Below are 16,444 nucleotides of genomic sequence, written 5' to 3'. Positions count from 1 at the left end.
TTGGGGAGGACGGGGGTAGTCGTTTTTCTGCCAATATAACCGTTCTCTGCATTGCATCAGACTTAGAACAGTTTGCATAGTTGCAGTAGTTCCTGAGGGATACACAAATTAAATTGATGAAGATCTGGAATTCTTCCCTGGCTGGATTTTTACATAGTATACATTTTGTTTATTTCAGCCAGTCACACACTTACAAATTTATGCGGTCTCAAGGAAATGTATTAATCACTAAGAAATTGAGCTCAGGAAAAATAATCTCATTACTCTATTTTAAATACCCATAGAGCCTTTTGAAAAATGTGCTCTATTATCCATAGACATGGTGCCTGTGTTATGCAGGTACAATGACAAAGGTGAGCGTATGCATATGTTGGATAGGGAGGGAGGCAGAATAAACTAAATGGTAAAAAAGACCAAGAGCCTTTGGCTTAGAAACCACTGAGAATAATAAAATCCCCGCAGGTGAGCTTTGATCACCACTGCATTCCAGCCTGGGTGACAGACGGAGACCCCATCTCCAAAAAACAAAAGAAGGAAAGTACACTGCAGATAGAAGAGCTGAAACTCTTCCCAGGTTTCACCACTTACACAAATGAGTCACCTTACTAATCTTTGATATTCCCCAAATCCTATCAAGAGGAATGCTGGCCACCCTTTCTGGCTTGGAAATGCAGCACTTGTGAAGAGTCTCCTTTATTAAATCTCCTGTGTGTCTGTGCTCTATGGTTAGGTGGAAATCTTAGGGATAGAAGTGGCACTAATTTATTATATCCAACTTTAGTTGACCGGTGTCACAGTAACTCCAGGCAACTTGTCGCCAGGGAGCTTCATTCTTGGCTCATGCTCTAGGGCCACTCACTTTTTACGTCCCTCCTGTACCCTGGTGAGGCCATCATGATCCCTGCCATGGCCCCTTTAGGGTGCCCTTCGCCTGTTAGCCATGGTGGCTTGTTGGACTAGTCACAGGCTTCATTTGTTTGGGAAGTCACACCTTGGATATAAATTAAGCAAGTCTTTTAGGTTTTTATTTTTACTTTTGGGAATGAAGAATTTCTGCTAAAGGAAAAATTAGACACTTGTGGTGATACTCAACTTTTGAAAAGTCAGTGACTTAAAGATGAGCCACAGCCTCATTTTGAGACTATATTTTGGAAAGGTAGTCGTCAGGAGCTGACCTCCAATTCCGAGTTGTCAGTATCGGAATAGTTCGGCCACACTCACCACCTCAGAACCCAGTCCTCAAGGTGGACATCTTTGAGCATCGTGGATCTGAAACACATGAGTTTCGGGCATGCATCTGTTCCTGAAATCTGTCTGATGGATCCCACAGTTTTTGTACAATGATGTCATTGCTGTTTTTAGAAGACGATTGGTTACAAATGAACTGACGCTTCAGACATGCAATTGTGGCTTTCAAAAATAAATCTGGCCTTTTCCCCAAAATAGTAAACATTTTTAAAGACGATTTCTTAAATCTCAGTGCCCCATCCTGATAATGAGGGAGAGCAATTATAGGCATTATCTCAACTTCCTGAAAAGAGGATATTGGTTCCAGTGTGTCTGGGCGTGTGTAGATTTGGTTCGTTTATTAGTCATTAGGTTGCTTGTTTATTTAACTTCTAGCTACATATGCCGTAGGTAAATGAGAAATGTAACTGAACATTCTTCACAATGTATCCTCTCAACATTTGACTGCTTGGTAAGCCATATAACATAACCTTGACTGTGATAACCTAATACAGATGGTGAAAGAAGTAACACTAAATCCATTTTCCACTTTCAGAACACATGCTTCATACTTGTCCGGTGTCATTAAATTCCTACATAATTTCTGCACCACATGAGGCATGTTATGTGATGTATGACTGTGGGAATGTGGCTAAGGTCATATAACACATTTTATCTATCTTATCAGCCTCTCTTATCTCAATCCCAGTTTGATTGCGGGGTGGGGGTAGGAGACTTTATGGAGTCACATTACATTTCTCCTTAGAATTGTTGAGTTCCCAGTTAACATACAGATGATGTAAAACTTGCTGTTATATTTGCTGTACTGATGGAGCTAAAAAGTGTCATCCATAGGATTTGCTGTTATATTTGCTGTACTTACCAAACTAAAAAGTGTCATCCATGCATTCTCCTTCCAGTAACTTTCTTAAATCAGCTGCCATTCTTTTAAAAAATCCATTCTTTTAAAACCTGTTTACAAAGTGGCCTTTTTTCTTTCTACCAGTCTGGGTAAGGTGACACTCTTGAGGTCACCTTTATTGTTTCCTGTATTAAAATACGAATCTTTAACATTTTCGACTGGCATTAAAAGTTGTTTTACTCCAAGATTGCAAGTAGGTGCTGATGCTGGCTGAAATGACTCCTATAGGAACCCCTCCCGCTCTGAGGACCGTTCTATTACAACACCCCAGAGGCATCTTAGCAGCAGATATCTCCACCACAAGCACTCCAGTTCGTTTTTAGGAAACCTAACACTTAGCAGCTTGAGTACAAGTTGCTCCTAGCTGCCTGCGTTTATTTTTGAAATCCCACTTCACTGAGTTAGAAGGTGCTTGTTCATAGCTCTCCTCTTCAGTCATTCTTTTCCCCCTTCACTCCACACCCTCGGCGCACATTTGCAGCTTCAGATGGGATTCTTGCATTTTAATTTCTTGCCCAAAATAGCTTAGAGATGATCATGTGTTGAAACTAAATTGTGCCGACATGCATTAAATGAACATATAAAAAGCCTTCCTTTTTTTTTTTTTTTTTTTTTTTTTTTTAAAGCAGTTAGCATCTTTAAGAAAACTGCAAAGAACTGTGTCATCATCAGGGAGGAGGAGGAGAGAGCAGAGGGGCAGAGCTAAAACGTAGAGTTTTTAGTATTTGCTGGGTCCTTCATTTGACTGTGAACTGCCTCAGATGCTAACATGTAAGCTTTGGCTGCATCAGACTCCATCTTTCTCAAAGATAAAGATAAATCTCTGTTCTGCCGCCTTAGAAATTACTAACAATGAGCCAACGTCCTTTTGTCTTTCCTGTCTTCCATGGCTTTCTCCTGACTATACAGAAAGCATGTTTGCATCCAACGTGTGGATGAATGCTCAGATTAGGACACAGAGATGCAGTTTGTAAGTGATGCTTAAAAAAAATGAATTGATCTGCATTCAAGGAGGTTTTAAAATTTCCTGGCACCGTCTCAGCGCTTGAGGACTTTAAATCATTGTTTGGCCACTCCTTCAGGTCAAATTCAAATGTCACTTTCATCGTTCAGATACTTATTCAGAAGAGCAGTCAATCCTGTAGTGTGAGCTTGTCATCCAATAAAGGCTCCGTTAAAGACTCATAGGCGGAAATAGTTTCAGATCTCCGTTGTGCTTTCTGTGGCTGTTTTAGAAAGAGAAGCAATGAGGAGGGATCAGGAGAATGGAGTGGAAGCTGGTGAGGGCTCCTCTGGGGAGGGAGGCCGTGCGCCCTGCAAGCCATTTGCCTACCTGCCTCAGCAGTTCCTTGTGATTTCATATGGGCCCCCTTCCTGAGCCACCTCCACAAGATCTCCACCTAGTGCCCCAAAACAGCCCAGAAAGGCATAATGCCTTTACATGGGCTGGACCCCCACTAGCCAGCCTGACTCCTGTGAGCCCACGTGCACAACCCATCTTACAGATAAGGAAGCTGAGCTCAGGACAGTCGGGAACTTGCACCTGCCTGCGAACCAGCAAGCCACACACTGATGGTTCCAACTCAGGTCTTCTAACTCCAGGTGGCCCTGTGCTCACCCACTGCCGCTTCTTGAATTCAACGGAGTCGGGCAAAAAAGTATGACTATAATGTAATGTGGCTTTTTAAACTTTTCTTCACTCAGTCATACCAGATCTTTACTTGCCTTTATAGCTAAGTTTTTATCATCTCAAATAAAGTGTAAGTTATGTTTAACACCAAATGGTTAACAGCCGTTTGAGTTTGTAACACCAAATGGTTACAAACTCAAGTTTGCTCACTTGAGTTATTGATAGGACCTGTTCCACATGCCCTGGGACTAGTTAGGAAAATCAGCTTCACACTTAGAAGTTTGATATCACTGACAGTATTCCACTGAGTGTGTCTTCAGTTCTGAAGGAAGTTCCAAAGAGCATTTCAAACATATTCTTTAATAGCATTAGATTTTAAAATAGTAATAAATGTAGAATTTCCCACGAGCACAACTCTCAGAGTTATGTACAGTAACACATATATTGGTGTCAGAAAGAGTTCACCGTATTTGTGTGTGGTTAATGCAGATTTTCTGGGCCAGATAAAATTGTGGGTTTTGTAAAGCATCTGTAATGTGTTACGTTTTGAAATTAAGATCAGAACGTTAAGAACATTTGCTTCTCACAATGTTTTTCAAACTGACCTATGAGTACTTCCAAATTGTGGAGAAACAATGGTCTTAGGGAGACCATCAGACAGAAAAGTGAGGCTAATTATTTTCATTTTTAAAATTCTCAAGTTGCAGAAAGAGAACAGTCCCCGGAGAGGTGGCAGTTTCCTCTGTGATCAAAAAGACGGCAACGTTCGCCCCTTTCCCCACCAGGGAAGCTACCGCGTGCCCCGTCCTGTGGCCATGTGGCCTTGTGCAGACGCCGACTCCATCCCATTTGAAGACCAGCCACTGTCCAAGCTGAAGGAGTCGGACAGGTGCTCGGCCAGTGAGAATCTCTACCTGGATGCCTTGTCCCTGGATGACGAGCCAGAGGAGCCACCAGCCCACAGGCCCGAGAGGGAGTTCAGGAATCGCCTCCCTGAGGTCAGCCAGGTTTTCTCCATCCTAGTTGACTACTGTGGAATAAGGGAGCCGTCATGAAGCCTAAGAGGCATCTGCCAGATTCCTCTCCTGGCGGGCTCCAGCACTTTTGCACACTGCAACCTCCGAACTGAGTAAAAATGAAATCTTCACAACACCAAGGGTTTTGCTTGACCCTCAATTAGCATGCCCTGCTGTCAGTTTAACTTTGCCCCTTGTTTCAGGTTTAGAAATACTGGACTAGAGTCCTATACAGAAGGCAGGTCTCACAAATGAGTGTGTCCCATAAAACACACAAGAGGAAGTAAGTAATTCTGGGACGTGTATATGCTCAACTTTTTCTTTTTCTTTTTTCTTTTTTCTTTTTTTCCTTTTTTTTTTTTTTTTTTTTGATTTTTTGGAGCTGGAGGTCTCACTGTCTTGCCCAGGGTGGAATGTAGTGGCTGATAACGGCTCACTGCAGCCTTGACCTCCCAGGTCCAATTGATCCTTCCCCATCAGCCTCCTAAGTAGCTGGGACCACAGGCACGTGCTACCATGCCTGGCTAATTTTTTTTAATTTTATTTTTTAAGTAGAGACAGGGTCTCCCTGTGTTGCCCAAGCTGGTCTCGAACTCCTGGGCTCAAGTGATCTGTCTGCCTTGCCTTCCCCAAGTGCTGGGATTACAGGTGTGAGCCACCACACCCAGCCTCAACTTTTCTTGAAATAATAGTACAGTCTTCTGATTCTAGAAAACTAATATAACCAAAAAAATTCTGCGCAAAGGGAAAACATCCAACACTTAGAAACCTTACATAAATTAGACCACCAAATGAGTGAGCTGAGCTGTAGACATTTCCATGGCACAGCATCAGGTATGTTTTTCTGGCTTTAAGATTTTTAAAACCTTGTTTTAAAAGTTGATTCCAGGGCTGGGCGTGGTGGTTCATGCCTGTAATCCCAGCACTTTGGGAGGCTGAGGCAGGCGGATCACGAGATCATGAGATCGAGACCATCCTGGCTAACACAGTGAAACACCGTCTCTACTAAAAATACTAAAAAATTAGCCGGGTGTAGTGGTGGGCGCCTGTAGTCCCAGCTACTTGGCAGGCTGGGGCAGGAGAATGACGTGAACCTGGGAGGCGGAGCTTGCAGTGAGCTGAGATCGTACCACTGCACTCCAGCCTGGGTGACAGAGCGAGACTCCGTCTCAAAAAAAAAAAAAAGTTGATTCTAGGAATCATTACCTGTGAAGCAGTTCAACAGTTGCTGCACATATCATTTGGTCTCCTAAACACTTAAGACTTAGACGAGTTCATATCAAATAGTGTTGTTGAAATATGCGGAAATTATACTTCACTCACATCAGTAAGGTCAAATGCCTTATCCTCAGCAATGTGTATCAGGTTGACAGGACATTGCTGCAGTCCCACCCTGTCTGATCTATTGGCAATCTAGTACAGTCCAGTTACATAGCAGAGGTAACATGGGGTGGGGTCGGGAGCCTGTGGCTGGGTTCCAGCCCACTGGAACCTGCATGGCAGAGACAAGGGGCATGCTTACTAAGGGGAAGTGATAAATACCCCTTGCTATTTACTGTCTTGAAAAATACGCTTCCATTAAAGTTAGTCAGAGGCTTGCTGCTTCACAACCACGTCAGCACAAGAGTGTTTTCTCAGTAGACAACCTTGGGTTTCTGTTGTTCTCTACAAACACAGCATCATTCTTCTTAAAGGGGAAGGCACTGTACTTTGCCTCTGATTCTAAATGGGAATGTTTAAAATCAAGTGCCCGAGCCTAAGGATGTCACGTCAACTTCTACAGCAAGACTGGGACCAAGGGACACCAGTCTCCTAACGTTATTCTGTCACCTTCCATCTTCCTCTCTAACAGTACACACACACTCACACACACTCTCTCTCTCTCAGTCTCACTCTCACTCTTAGGTTGTTACAAAAGCTGGCTTTGAAATTCATGTAGTCGGTGAGGTCCTTTGAGGAAGCACAGAAGAGCCACTTCCTCCATGACAAAGTTTATAGCCAGTTGTTCTCACTCATGTGGGCTCCTCCCTGAACTGCAGAAGCTCCAACCCCTCATCACGCTGTGGCCTCGCTTTGATGATTGTACTTCAAAGGCCTCAGGGCCGTAGCACTCCTAACCAGAGCTTGGCCTCAGTGTACATTTTAAATGGTGTTTTCCTGGGGGTGCAGAGCAAACAAATCACTTAAGTACAATCAGGCCTAGTTCTAGGCAACCAAAATTAACCGATTCAGACGAAGTCATTTCTTCTTTATAGGAAGAAGAAAATCACAAGGGGAATCTTCAAAGGTAAGTAAGATTGATGAAAAAAAATAGATTACTGGAATAAAAATGTCTTGGTCTTAAAATTCTGTTTTGTCAATGCAGTCTATTTTACCACTCTCTCCAAAATGACTTAAAATTATGCCACTTCTGAAGAAGTGGCTGCTTTACTATTCATTTCATAAACGTGGTATTTTTGATTATTAACAACAAAGAAGCTAGACATGCTGTGTCATGGGTGTATGAGTTTTATGGTAGACTTTCCAGTTGTAGTTGTGTTATGTATACAAAGGAATGCTTGTGTTTAGTGATTATTGAAAGGTCCATGGAAACCTCTCTTTTCTCTTTTAAAGTCTGGGAAATCTCTCTCTCGTATGCTGTGAGATGTTTTATACACTGTATTTAAAAGCTCCACTAAGAGAATGTATTAAAATATTTTCGGGCAGTAGAGTCCTAGAAGGAGATATATAGTGGTTGGTGTGGATGTTAGTTATATACCAGTTTTTTCCTCCCCAGTTCAATTTCCTCCAGTTTTACTTTTTCTTCATTCTCCAAATGAGTACATACCATTTCTACCACATGAAATTTCTTCTCAGGCAATTCAACATTTCCAGATCGCCTCATCCTTGATTTCCCTCTGAACTTTGAGTCTGTGAATGACCATCCCTTTCCCATTTGCTCTCCGCAGCACCTAGCCGTGCCTGTGGCACACTTCAGTCCTTCACACTGTCTTCTCTGGTCCTTCTTGGGTGGTACAGGACAGTACTTGAGAGCTCAGGCTCTAGAGCCAAACTGCCTGGGTTGATTGGTTGGTTGATTTATTTATTTATTTTTGAAATGGAGTCTCACTCTTTCTCCCAGGCTGGAGTACAGTGGCACAATCTTGGCTCACTGCAACCTCTGCCCCCTGGGTTCAAGCAATTCTGTATCAGCCTCCCAAGTAGCTGGGATTACAGGCAAACCCCACCACAACGGGCTAATGTTTATATTTTAATAGAGACAGAGTTTCGCCATGTTGGCCTGGCTGGTCTCGAATTCCTGACCTCAAGTGATCCACCCGCCTCAGCCTTCCAGAGTGCTGGGATTACAGGCGTGAGCCACTGCGCCCAGCCCAAACTGCCTGGGTTTAAATCACTTCTGCCTCCTTGCGTAGGTTACTCAACTGCTTTGTGCCTCCATTTCCTCATCTGTATACAGGAGGTATTTTGATTATCTTTTTTTTTTTTTTTTTTTTGCAGCTTATGTATGTTAATACACATAATGAAAGCAGCACATGGCACAAAACAAGCAGTAAACAGAGTTTAGTCATTACACCCTCCCACCTTCCCCATTCACAGAAGCAGCCACATCAATGTTTCCGGGTAGGCTTTGGAGCAACTGTACTCCACCACTCAAGCCATCAGCCTTTATGCTTTCAAAAGTAACACATGCTTGTTATAAAATGGAAATATTGGCTGAGGCAGGAAAATTGCTTGAACCTGGGAGGCAGAGGTTGCAGTGAACTGAGATTGCGCCACTGCACTCCAGCCTGGGCGACAGAGTGAGACTGTGTCTCAAAAAAAAAAAAAAAATATATATATATATATATATCTCAAAATGTCCAAAAGGAAAACTGGATGTGCCCTCCCCACCGGCCCCTTTTCCTCTGGCTTCCAGCTGCCTGGTATGTTTGCACCACTCTCTTCGATGCACCCAGAAGCGCCTACACGTGCTCCAGACGTGTCCTGCATTTTCTCATCACGGTTTTGTTTGCTTTGGCTACTGCTGAGGTTAATGGGCTTTGTTTGCTTTGGCTACTGCTGAGGTTAATGGGTTTTGTTTGCTTTGGCCACTGCTGAGGTTAATGCCTCTGCTCTCTCTGTCTTTTTATCATCTCTGTTCCACCATATCCATCCATGCCCCAGAGGCACTGAGTTCCCACCCAGGTAGGTGCCACTGATGTAACTCTGAGACAGTTCCTCTGTGGGCAGAAGTGGGAGTTCGATGAGCTATGTCCACAGAAACGTGGAAAGGACCAGGGTGTCGGCATGTGTTCGGCACTCACAGTCCCCAGCGAACAGTGTTCTGAAACTCGTTATTAATTCAGCAACTCCTTGAATTGAGAAGAAGGAAATTCATACTTGCTGGAAAGCTCATGACCTTGGGACAAATCAACCCATCCCTACCATTGCCCTTCCTTTCCGGCCCTGGATCTAGCCAGCACCACTGGACAGTTGGTAGATTATTTCTAACAACAACAAAAAGATAACAAGATGGAATGCCTAACGACGTCACTTTTAGCCTGCTGTTTTACCCCATGGGGCTGACCACATGGGTGGGTGCCTTGCCCCCACGGTGAAGCCAGCTGTCAGCAAAGCTGCCCAGAGCTTTGCTGGTTCTGTGTACCAGTGCACACAGTATGGGGACTTGCTCAGAGCAGACCCCAGTTCTGGCCTCATCATATTAATAGGTCCTGTGGAGGAGTGGTCCATACACTCAATCTGGGACCCCTTCCACAGGGCCTGCACTAGTCTAGATCCCTAGGTTTAAGCCTGTGCTTTGTGGGGTGAAAGGAATATCAGTATGTCCTATCAGAATCTGGACAGTGAGTCTGCAGACACCTCACCTCCCCATCCCACCCCAGCTGGAGGGATTCCAGGCCAAAGAGGTTCTGTTGCCTGAGACACCGGGCACAGCCAGCCCCAGCCCCGTTCCTGACCACCACTTCTTTGCCCTGGTGGTAGTTGTGCCCAAGCACTCCGGCCACTTTCTGTCTTAGCCTGGAAGCATTGCTGGCACCCCTGCAGCACCTGCCGGGCGTGTGAGAGGCACTGAGCGAACTCATGGCAGATTGAAAGTGCTGACACATGGAAGAATCCACACCAAATCTGTGTCTGTCAGGTGGCAGCTTGCCAAAACCTGGCCATCGCCGTGACTCACCGTCTTCACCCTTCAATTGTGGTCCGAGCAAGTCTCCTGAGAATTCTCACTGAGGCACTGAGGCCTCAAGTGATTCTCCTGTCTTGGCTTCCCAAAGCGTTGGGATTACAGGTGTGAGCCAGAGTTGGTTATATTAAATTCCGACCAATGCAGGGCTTCAGGAACAATTCCAGAGCCACACAGAGTCCAATAGCTGCCCGCAGGATAAGCCCGTGAGTGCAGCACATGAGCAGCTGAAAGTGTTCTCCTGGTGTGGGTGGAAGCAGGCGCCTTCCCTGACACTTCCCACGCAGGGCAGGACATGGGTGCTGTGGTGTGGCGGGGGCTGACACCCTCTTTTCTGCTTTTCCCAGGGCAGTGTCCGTGTCCTCCATGTCTGAGTTCCAGCGCCTCATGGACATCTCCCCGTTCCTGCCTGAGAAGGGCCTGCCGTCCACCAGCAGCAAGGAGGACATTACCCCACCCCTGTCTCCAGACGACCTCAAGTACATTGAGGAGTTCAACAAGAGCTGGGACTACACACCCACCAGGGGCCACAATGGTGGGGGGCCAGACCTCTGGGCCGACAGGACCGAGGTGGGGCGGGCAGGGCACGAGGACAGCACGGAGCCTTTCCCCGACTCCTCCTGGTACCTGACCACAAGTGTCACCATGACCACGGACACCATGACCAGCCCAGAGCACTGCCAGAAGCAGCCGCTGCGGAGCCACGTCCTCACCGAGCAGTCGGGGGTGCGCGTGTTACACAGCCCGCCTGCCGTGCGCAGGGTCGACAGCATCACGGTGGCAGGTGGCGAGAGTCCCTTTCCCACAAGCAGAGCCAGAGGGAGCCTGGGAGACACCAAGGGGGGCCCTCCAGAACCCATGCTCAGCAGGTGGCCTTGCACCTCCCCCAGGCACTCCCGGGACTACGTGGAGGGGGCACGGCGCCCCCTCGATAGCCCTCTCTGTACCTCCCTGGGGTTTGCCTCCCCACTGCACAGCCTGGAGATGTCCAAGAACTTGAGTGATGACATGAAGGAGGTGGCCTTCTCTGTCAGGAATGCCATCTGCTCTGGGCCTGGTGAGCCACAAGTCAAGGACATGGCCTGCCAGACCAATGGGTCCCGGACGATGGGGACCCAGACTGTTCAGACCATCAGTGTGGGCTTGCAGACTGAAGCCCTGCGTGGCAGCGGTGTCACCAGCAGCCCCCACAAGTGTCTCACGCCGAAGGCTGGGGGCGGTGCTACACCCGTGTCGTCTCCTTCCCGAAGCCTTAGGAGCAGACAGGTGGCCCCTGCCATCGAGAAGGTGCAGGCCAAGTTTGAACGCACATGCTGCTCCCCCAAGTATGGTTCTCCCAAGCTGCAGAGGAAGCCCCTCCCCAAAGCTGACCAGCCAAATAACAGGACGTCACCAGGGATGGCCCAGAAAGGGTACAGTGAGTCAGCCTGGGCCCGCTCCACCACCACAAGGGAGAGCCCCGTGCACACCACCATCAATGATGGCCTCTCCAGCCTCTTCAACATCATCGACCACAGCCCCGTGGTGCAGGACCCCTTCCAGAAGGGGCTGCGGGCCGGCAGTCGGTCTCGCTCAGCAGAACCCCCACCGGAGCTGGCCCCAGGCCAGGAAACAGGCACCAATTCCCGAGGAAGGTCACCTAGCCCCATTGGGGTGGGCTCAGAGATGTGCAGGGAGGAAGGGGGAGAGGGCACGCCAGTGAGGCAGGACTTATCTGCTCCCCCTGGCTACACACTCACTGAGAACGTGGCCCGGATCCTCAACAAGAAGCTGCTGGAGCATGCCTTAAAGGAGGAGAGGAGGCAGGCTGCCCACGGGCCCCCGGGTCTCCACGGTGACAGCCACTCGCTGGGGGACACAGCCGAGCCGGGGCCCATGGAGGTAATGAATGCCGAGTGCCCCACACCCTCCCCCGCCAGCTCTTCCCTTTAGCTGTGGGGCAGGTTGGGATTTGGGATTGTGCTCTGTCATTTGATCTCAGGAATCGTCCGTGATTGGTTATCGGGAGCTGGGGAGGTGTTGGATTTATGGGAGAACAGAATAGGCAGAAAAAACCCTGAGGAACTTTTCTAAAGAAAATGTTCTTTTATTGTCCTCGGGAAATCATATAGTACACGATTTGATGTGGGTTCTGTCACCAGTCTAAGTGATTGGTCCTTGCTTATCAGGGCGTTTCATTTGGGGTCATAGCTTGCCTTCTTTCTGTGAATTTGTGCACGTGTACAAACTATGGGATGGTTGTGTCAGGCTTTCTGCATACTGCAGACCTTCATGTGGGACAGCATGAGGTGAGCTGCAGAGGGTCTGGACAGCGTGGGCACGAGCACATCTCATCAGGAGCCATAAGATCTCGATTCCTGGGCTGGCTTCCTTACAAAACAGCCATGTGGCAGCTCACAAATCACTTACCTTCTTTGTGGCCATGAGCCCCCCTAGCAGTAAAACCAAGTGAAACAAATAGACAAAATCAAAATCCTGCCCTAATACAATATGATTATCATTATTGCCCTTGACACTACTCACAAATCAATCCACTGTGAACTGGGTTCTGATACGTATCCACATGTAGTGTTTTTGTACGAACAGGGAGCAAAATGAAAGCCTGATGATATGCTGGTGGTGACGGCTATGGGGATGCCACTTTGTGGTTTGTGCAGCACAGAGAGGACGTGTCTGTCTGGGGAGTGAGTCCAACTCGCCTGGAGTCTGGATGAACAGGCTCCACGCTGGGAACCCCTGGCCCCATGGGCACTCTCCCAGCCAGGCTGCTCCCGCAGATGGTAGGGGTCAGAGGAGGAGGACGGCAGCATGCTCCTGGGCTGCCCGCTGCTTTCTCGCCAGGACCCGAGCAGCCCCGGCTTCATGGGCAGGGAGAGGAAGAAGGTGTATTGCCTGTTTCACCCGGCCCATGTTTCCCACAAGAGGGTAAATGATGGCTGGCTTCCCAGTCCGGCCCACCAGTGAATGTTTAACTCAGAATGCAGGCTGGAAATCTGAATAGGTCAAACCTGTGGAACTGCCAATGACTTAGAGAAATGGCAATTCCGCATGGTTCACACCTAATATAAATATTGATGCTACATGGCCTACATGTTCCAAGATCTGAGTCTTTGTGATAAAGTTGTTTGCATGCTCTGAGGACAAACTGCTGGTTGAATGTTCTCAGGTGACAAATGGTGTCTTCTTTGGGCTACTGTCACCCTATCCTTCTGGGGTCCTCAGGTAAGTACTGCTGCCGCGGAAGGGTCTGTTTAAATGGGAATGCCCTGCCTTCTTAGGGCTCCCGAGGGCTCTAATTTCAGTTGACAGTGAGGCTATGTCACAAAGCATTAATCGCCTGTGCCTATGTTGTCTATTTATATTACACACCAAATAGAAATTGTTTTTTAGGAACCAAAAAATGCTTTGAATTACTAATAGTGAATCCTGCAAGCAAAAATAGGTTCATGATGGGATCCCAGCATCATGGCATGAAAATGGTTTTATCAGTACAAAGTGGCCCAACCCCTTTTGTCCTCCGTATTCGTTTAGATTTTCTCTTCACTTGGTGTGTTTGCCACCAAAAGAGATGACGTGAAGGGAGCGCAGTTGCAGGGACTCAGAGCGGGCACGGAGCACTCATCGGCAGCATCTCAATGCCATGGGCTCTTTTTTCCATTTCTGTTGGAATTTTGCTTGTTCTGGATTCCAGTGGGATTATTCCTGAATTGATGTAATATATTAGGGCCACTGCAACCCCTTCCCATTGCTCCATAAATTATGCAGTAGTTCTAGGTATGCATTCCCAAATCCCCAGGACTGCTTCTGATTCCAAGCCCACCCCGTGCCCTGCTGCGGAATCTCTCCCTGAATGTTCACTCAGGCATCCAGACCCAGGAGTGACGCAGGTGACAGGCAATCTCCCTTTCTCACTGCACTCTTCTCCCGGAAACCACTCAGGCCTCTTTTTCTCGCGACACCATGGCACTAGTTCAGCAGTGCAGAGAGAAGCCGTGAGGAGGAGTTCTAGTGTGAAGAGAAGGAACAATCTGAAAATGGAATGCTATTCCTCCCTCCCCTAAGTGGAAAATATGAGGGGAACTTTTTAGAGTAAGTGGCAGTAGCTTGGTGGTTGTGACCAAAACAAACGCAGCCGAATAAAGGTCTCTGTTTTAGATAACAGTCATGCAGTTTCCATACCTCCGTTTGCCAGAATGCTGTTGGAAATGTTAAATGCTAAAGGGTGGCTCGGCATAGAAACTAGAGGGAGGTCTGTGGCTCCTCCCTGGACTTTCCATCTCTCTGGGCAGATGGCAGAGGGCAGGCCTGTCTGCCCAGCGCCCGGCCGCTTCCCCACACCTGCCTTGGAGTGAATGTGCTAGATCTGAGAGCCCGCAAGTCTCTCCTGGTGGCTGTCCCTGAGTGAGAGGGACAGCCCTCTACCTCCGGGCTTGCTGACTTGAAACCTTTATTGTTCTCCTGTTTAAAAAACACTTTCCAACCTTCTTGCTTTTCTCTTCTTTCTCTGTCTGTTCTGTCCAGAACCAAACTGTCTTACTAACTGCCCCCTGGGGACTCTAGCCCTGCCTGCCTCACGCTGTAAGTGCTTTCTTCCTTGTTTCCCCACTGTCTGGAGAGCTCGTGTTGTGTAACTCGCAGTTGGCACCCGACACTCATCGCCTAAGGGAGTTCTGCCCAGTGGTGGCACCCTCGCTCACCCCGGGTTCCAGGAGGCTCCCCTAAACCCAGCAACAGATTGACAGGGCCAGAGACTCATCTGCCCTGCGAGAGGGTTGACCACTCAGTGCAAAGAAGGGTTTTTAGGTTATAGAGATTCTGCTGAGATTTCTGTACTTTTGTACATTTGCAGCCAATTTGCTTTCAGAGAACTGAGTAGATACTGGCCAGGAGGGGACATCCTAGGCACAGGGGTCTTGCCTGAGGGGGTCTTTGGGCCCAGCCACCCAGGACTGGTTACCAACATTTTGCTTACATATGTGCACTGGCATGTGCTGAAATGAGGTGGGACCCTAATGCGATAAGGCTTTTTTTTAATTTTTCAACAATCATACCACAAGGAATAAGCCCAAATATATCTTGACCTTCCAAGTGAGCACCGTAAGTGACAGAGTAGATGCTCAATAGATATTTGTTGAATGAATAAAGAACAAAGCCATCCCCACTCCAGATATCTTGAGAACGTCTCTCAGAATTGCTTTCAGAGTCTGAGTCAAAGCACATGAGAAAAGATATACTTTGTGTTTGATCAAGGATATAGTCATCCACTCACCTCATCCACTGGCCTTAACTCGAAGTGTTAAGTACAAAAGTATCTGTTGTCAAATACAACAGACGTGTCCCCGTGAAAAAAATGACAAGGAACACAGGGGGAGGGCCATTTCCCAGAAACGTGCTACAGGGGCAGCATCCCAGGACAAGATGCCATGCAGCGACCACAGTGGCTTCTCAGGAAAGCACAGCATCATTTGCTTGTACACGCTGGCGTGTTACTAAGGAAAAGGTTCATTCCCTTGAATGCAGACTCACAACGTTTCTTCCTTCACAAGCAGAGGCTGGCAAAGGGGGTACTGAATGGTCTCATACAAAGCCTGCTCTTCAGCACCGGCCAGGAGGAACGGGACACAGTGGTGTCAGATAGACCTATGACAGCAGCTTCACCGACACACCACACACACCGAACAGATATACAATACACAACACACACACTCCTCTTACAACAAGGGGAGCACAGACACACAACAGATACAGATTTCCCAAACCGTGTGTCCCAGCCAAGCACTGTGGGCTGTGGTGAGATGACACAGGAGCACCTTGAGTTAGTCTGCATCTTGGTGGCTGGTGGAGTTTTAACTGGAGAGGTGTTTCTGGTTGTCACGGTACTGTTAGCATAATGCTTTGGGAACAGAATCTTCTGCCTGTGGCCGTGTGAAGTGCCAGCCACAAAAGCAGCAAGGAGCATGAAGCATAGGCTCCAGGGCCACTGTTCCTTGTCTGCTGACCCCAGAGGGAGGCAGGGAAACCACTGGCCCCATTGCTCTTCTGGAAGCCTGTGGCTCCCACGCTCTCCTTGGGCCATGCTGTCTCTGCCATGTTCCATCTTCTCCCGAGTGACACTGCCCATTCCGTGCAGCCATCTGTCCCCCCACTGCTGCTCCCCTGCACCACTGGCTGGGCTGTCCTCATCCTGGTCTTTTCAGTTGCTTGTCACATCTTTTTACATCCTCCAACTCACTTCCTTTCTTTGAGAGTCCTTGTTCTCTGTCATCCTTCCTGTGCCTTCCATTCAGTTCACCTCAGCGTCCAGTGTCTTGTCATTCCAGCCAGCGGGCTTCACGCTGGGCAGCTCAGTTTCCTCATGCCACAGCTTTTTACATTTCTGTATATCAGCAAATTCCAAGTTTGGGTGTCCTGGTTTTGTAACATGTAGAGTAAGGACAAGGAACTCAACATTCTTTAAAAACAAA

At 47.6% G+C, this 16,444-nt stretch overlaps 1 protein-coding gene across 7 annotated transcripts in view; it reads left to right on the top strand.

Moving 5' to 3' along the window:
* Positions 1-16,444, top strand: part of MTCL1 (microtubule crosslinking factor 1) — a 123,230-nt gene that overhangs the window by 104,853 nt on the left and 1,933 nt on the right. For 4 of the 7 annotated variants that reach the window (XM_031658702.1, XM_031658701.1, XM_031658704.1 and 1 more), the window contains 3 exons: positions 4,481-4,777; positions 7,051-7,082; positions 10,328-11,861. In XM_031658702.1, coding sequence (XP_031514562.1) covers positions 4,481-4,777; positions 7,051-7,082; positions 10,328-11,861 — 1,863 coding nt within the window. Of the gene's footprint in view, positions 1-4,480; positions 4,778-7,050; positions 7,083-10,327; positions 11,862-14,501; positions 14,559-16,444 lie in introns of all 7 variants that reach the window. The other 3 variants (XM_031658705.1, XM_009192396.4, XM_031658703.1) reach the window with 2 other exon arrangements.

The sequence above is a fragment of the Papio anubis genome, chromosome 19, assembly GCF_008728515.1.
Source record: "Papio anubis isolate 15944 chromosome 19, Panubis1.0, whole genome shotgun sequence".
Lineage (NCBI taxonomy): Eukaryota > Metazoa > Chordata > Mammalia > Primates > Cercopithecidae > Papio > Papio anubis.
The sequence above is the reverse complement of the archived record's forward strand: the minus strand, read 5'-3'. Positions and strand labels throughout refer to the sequence as shown.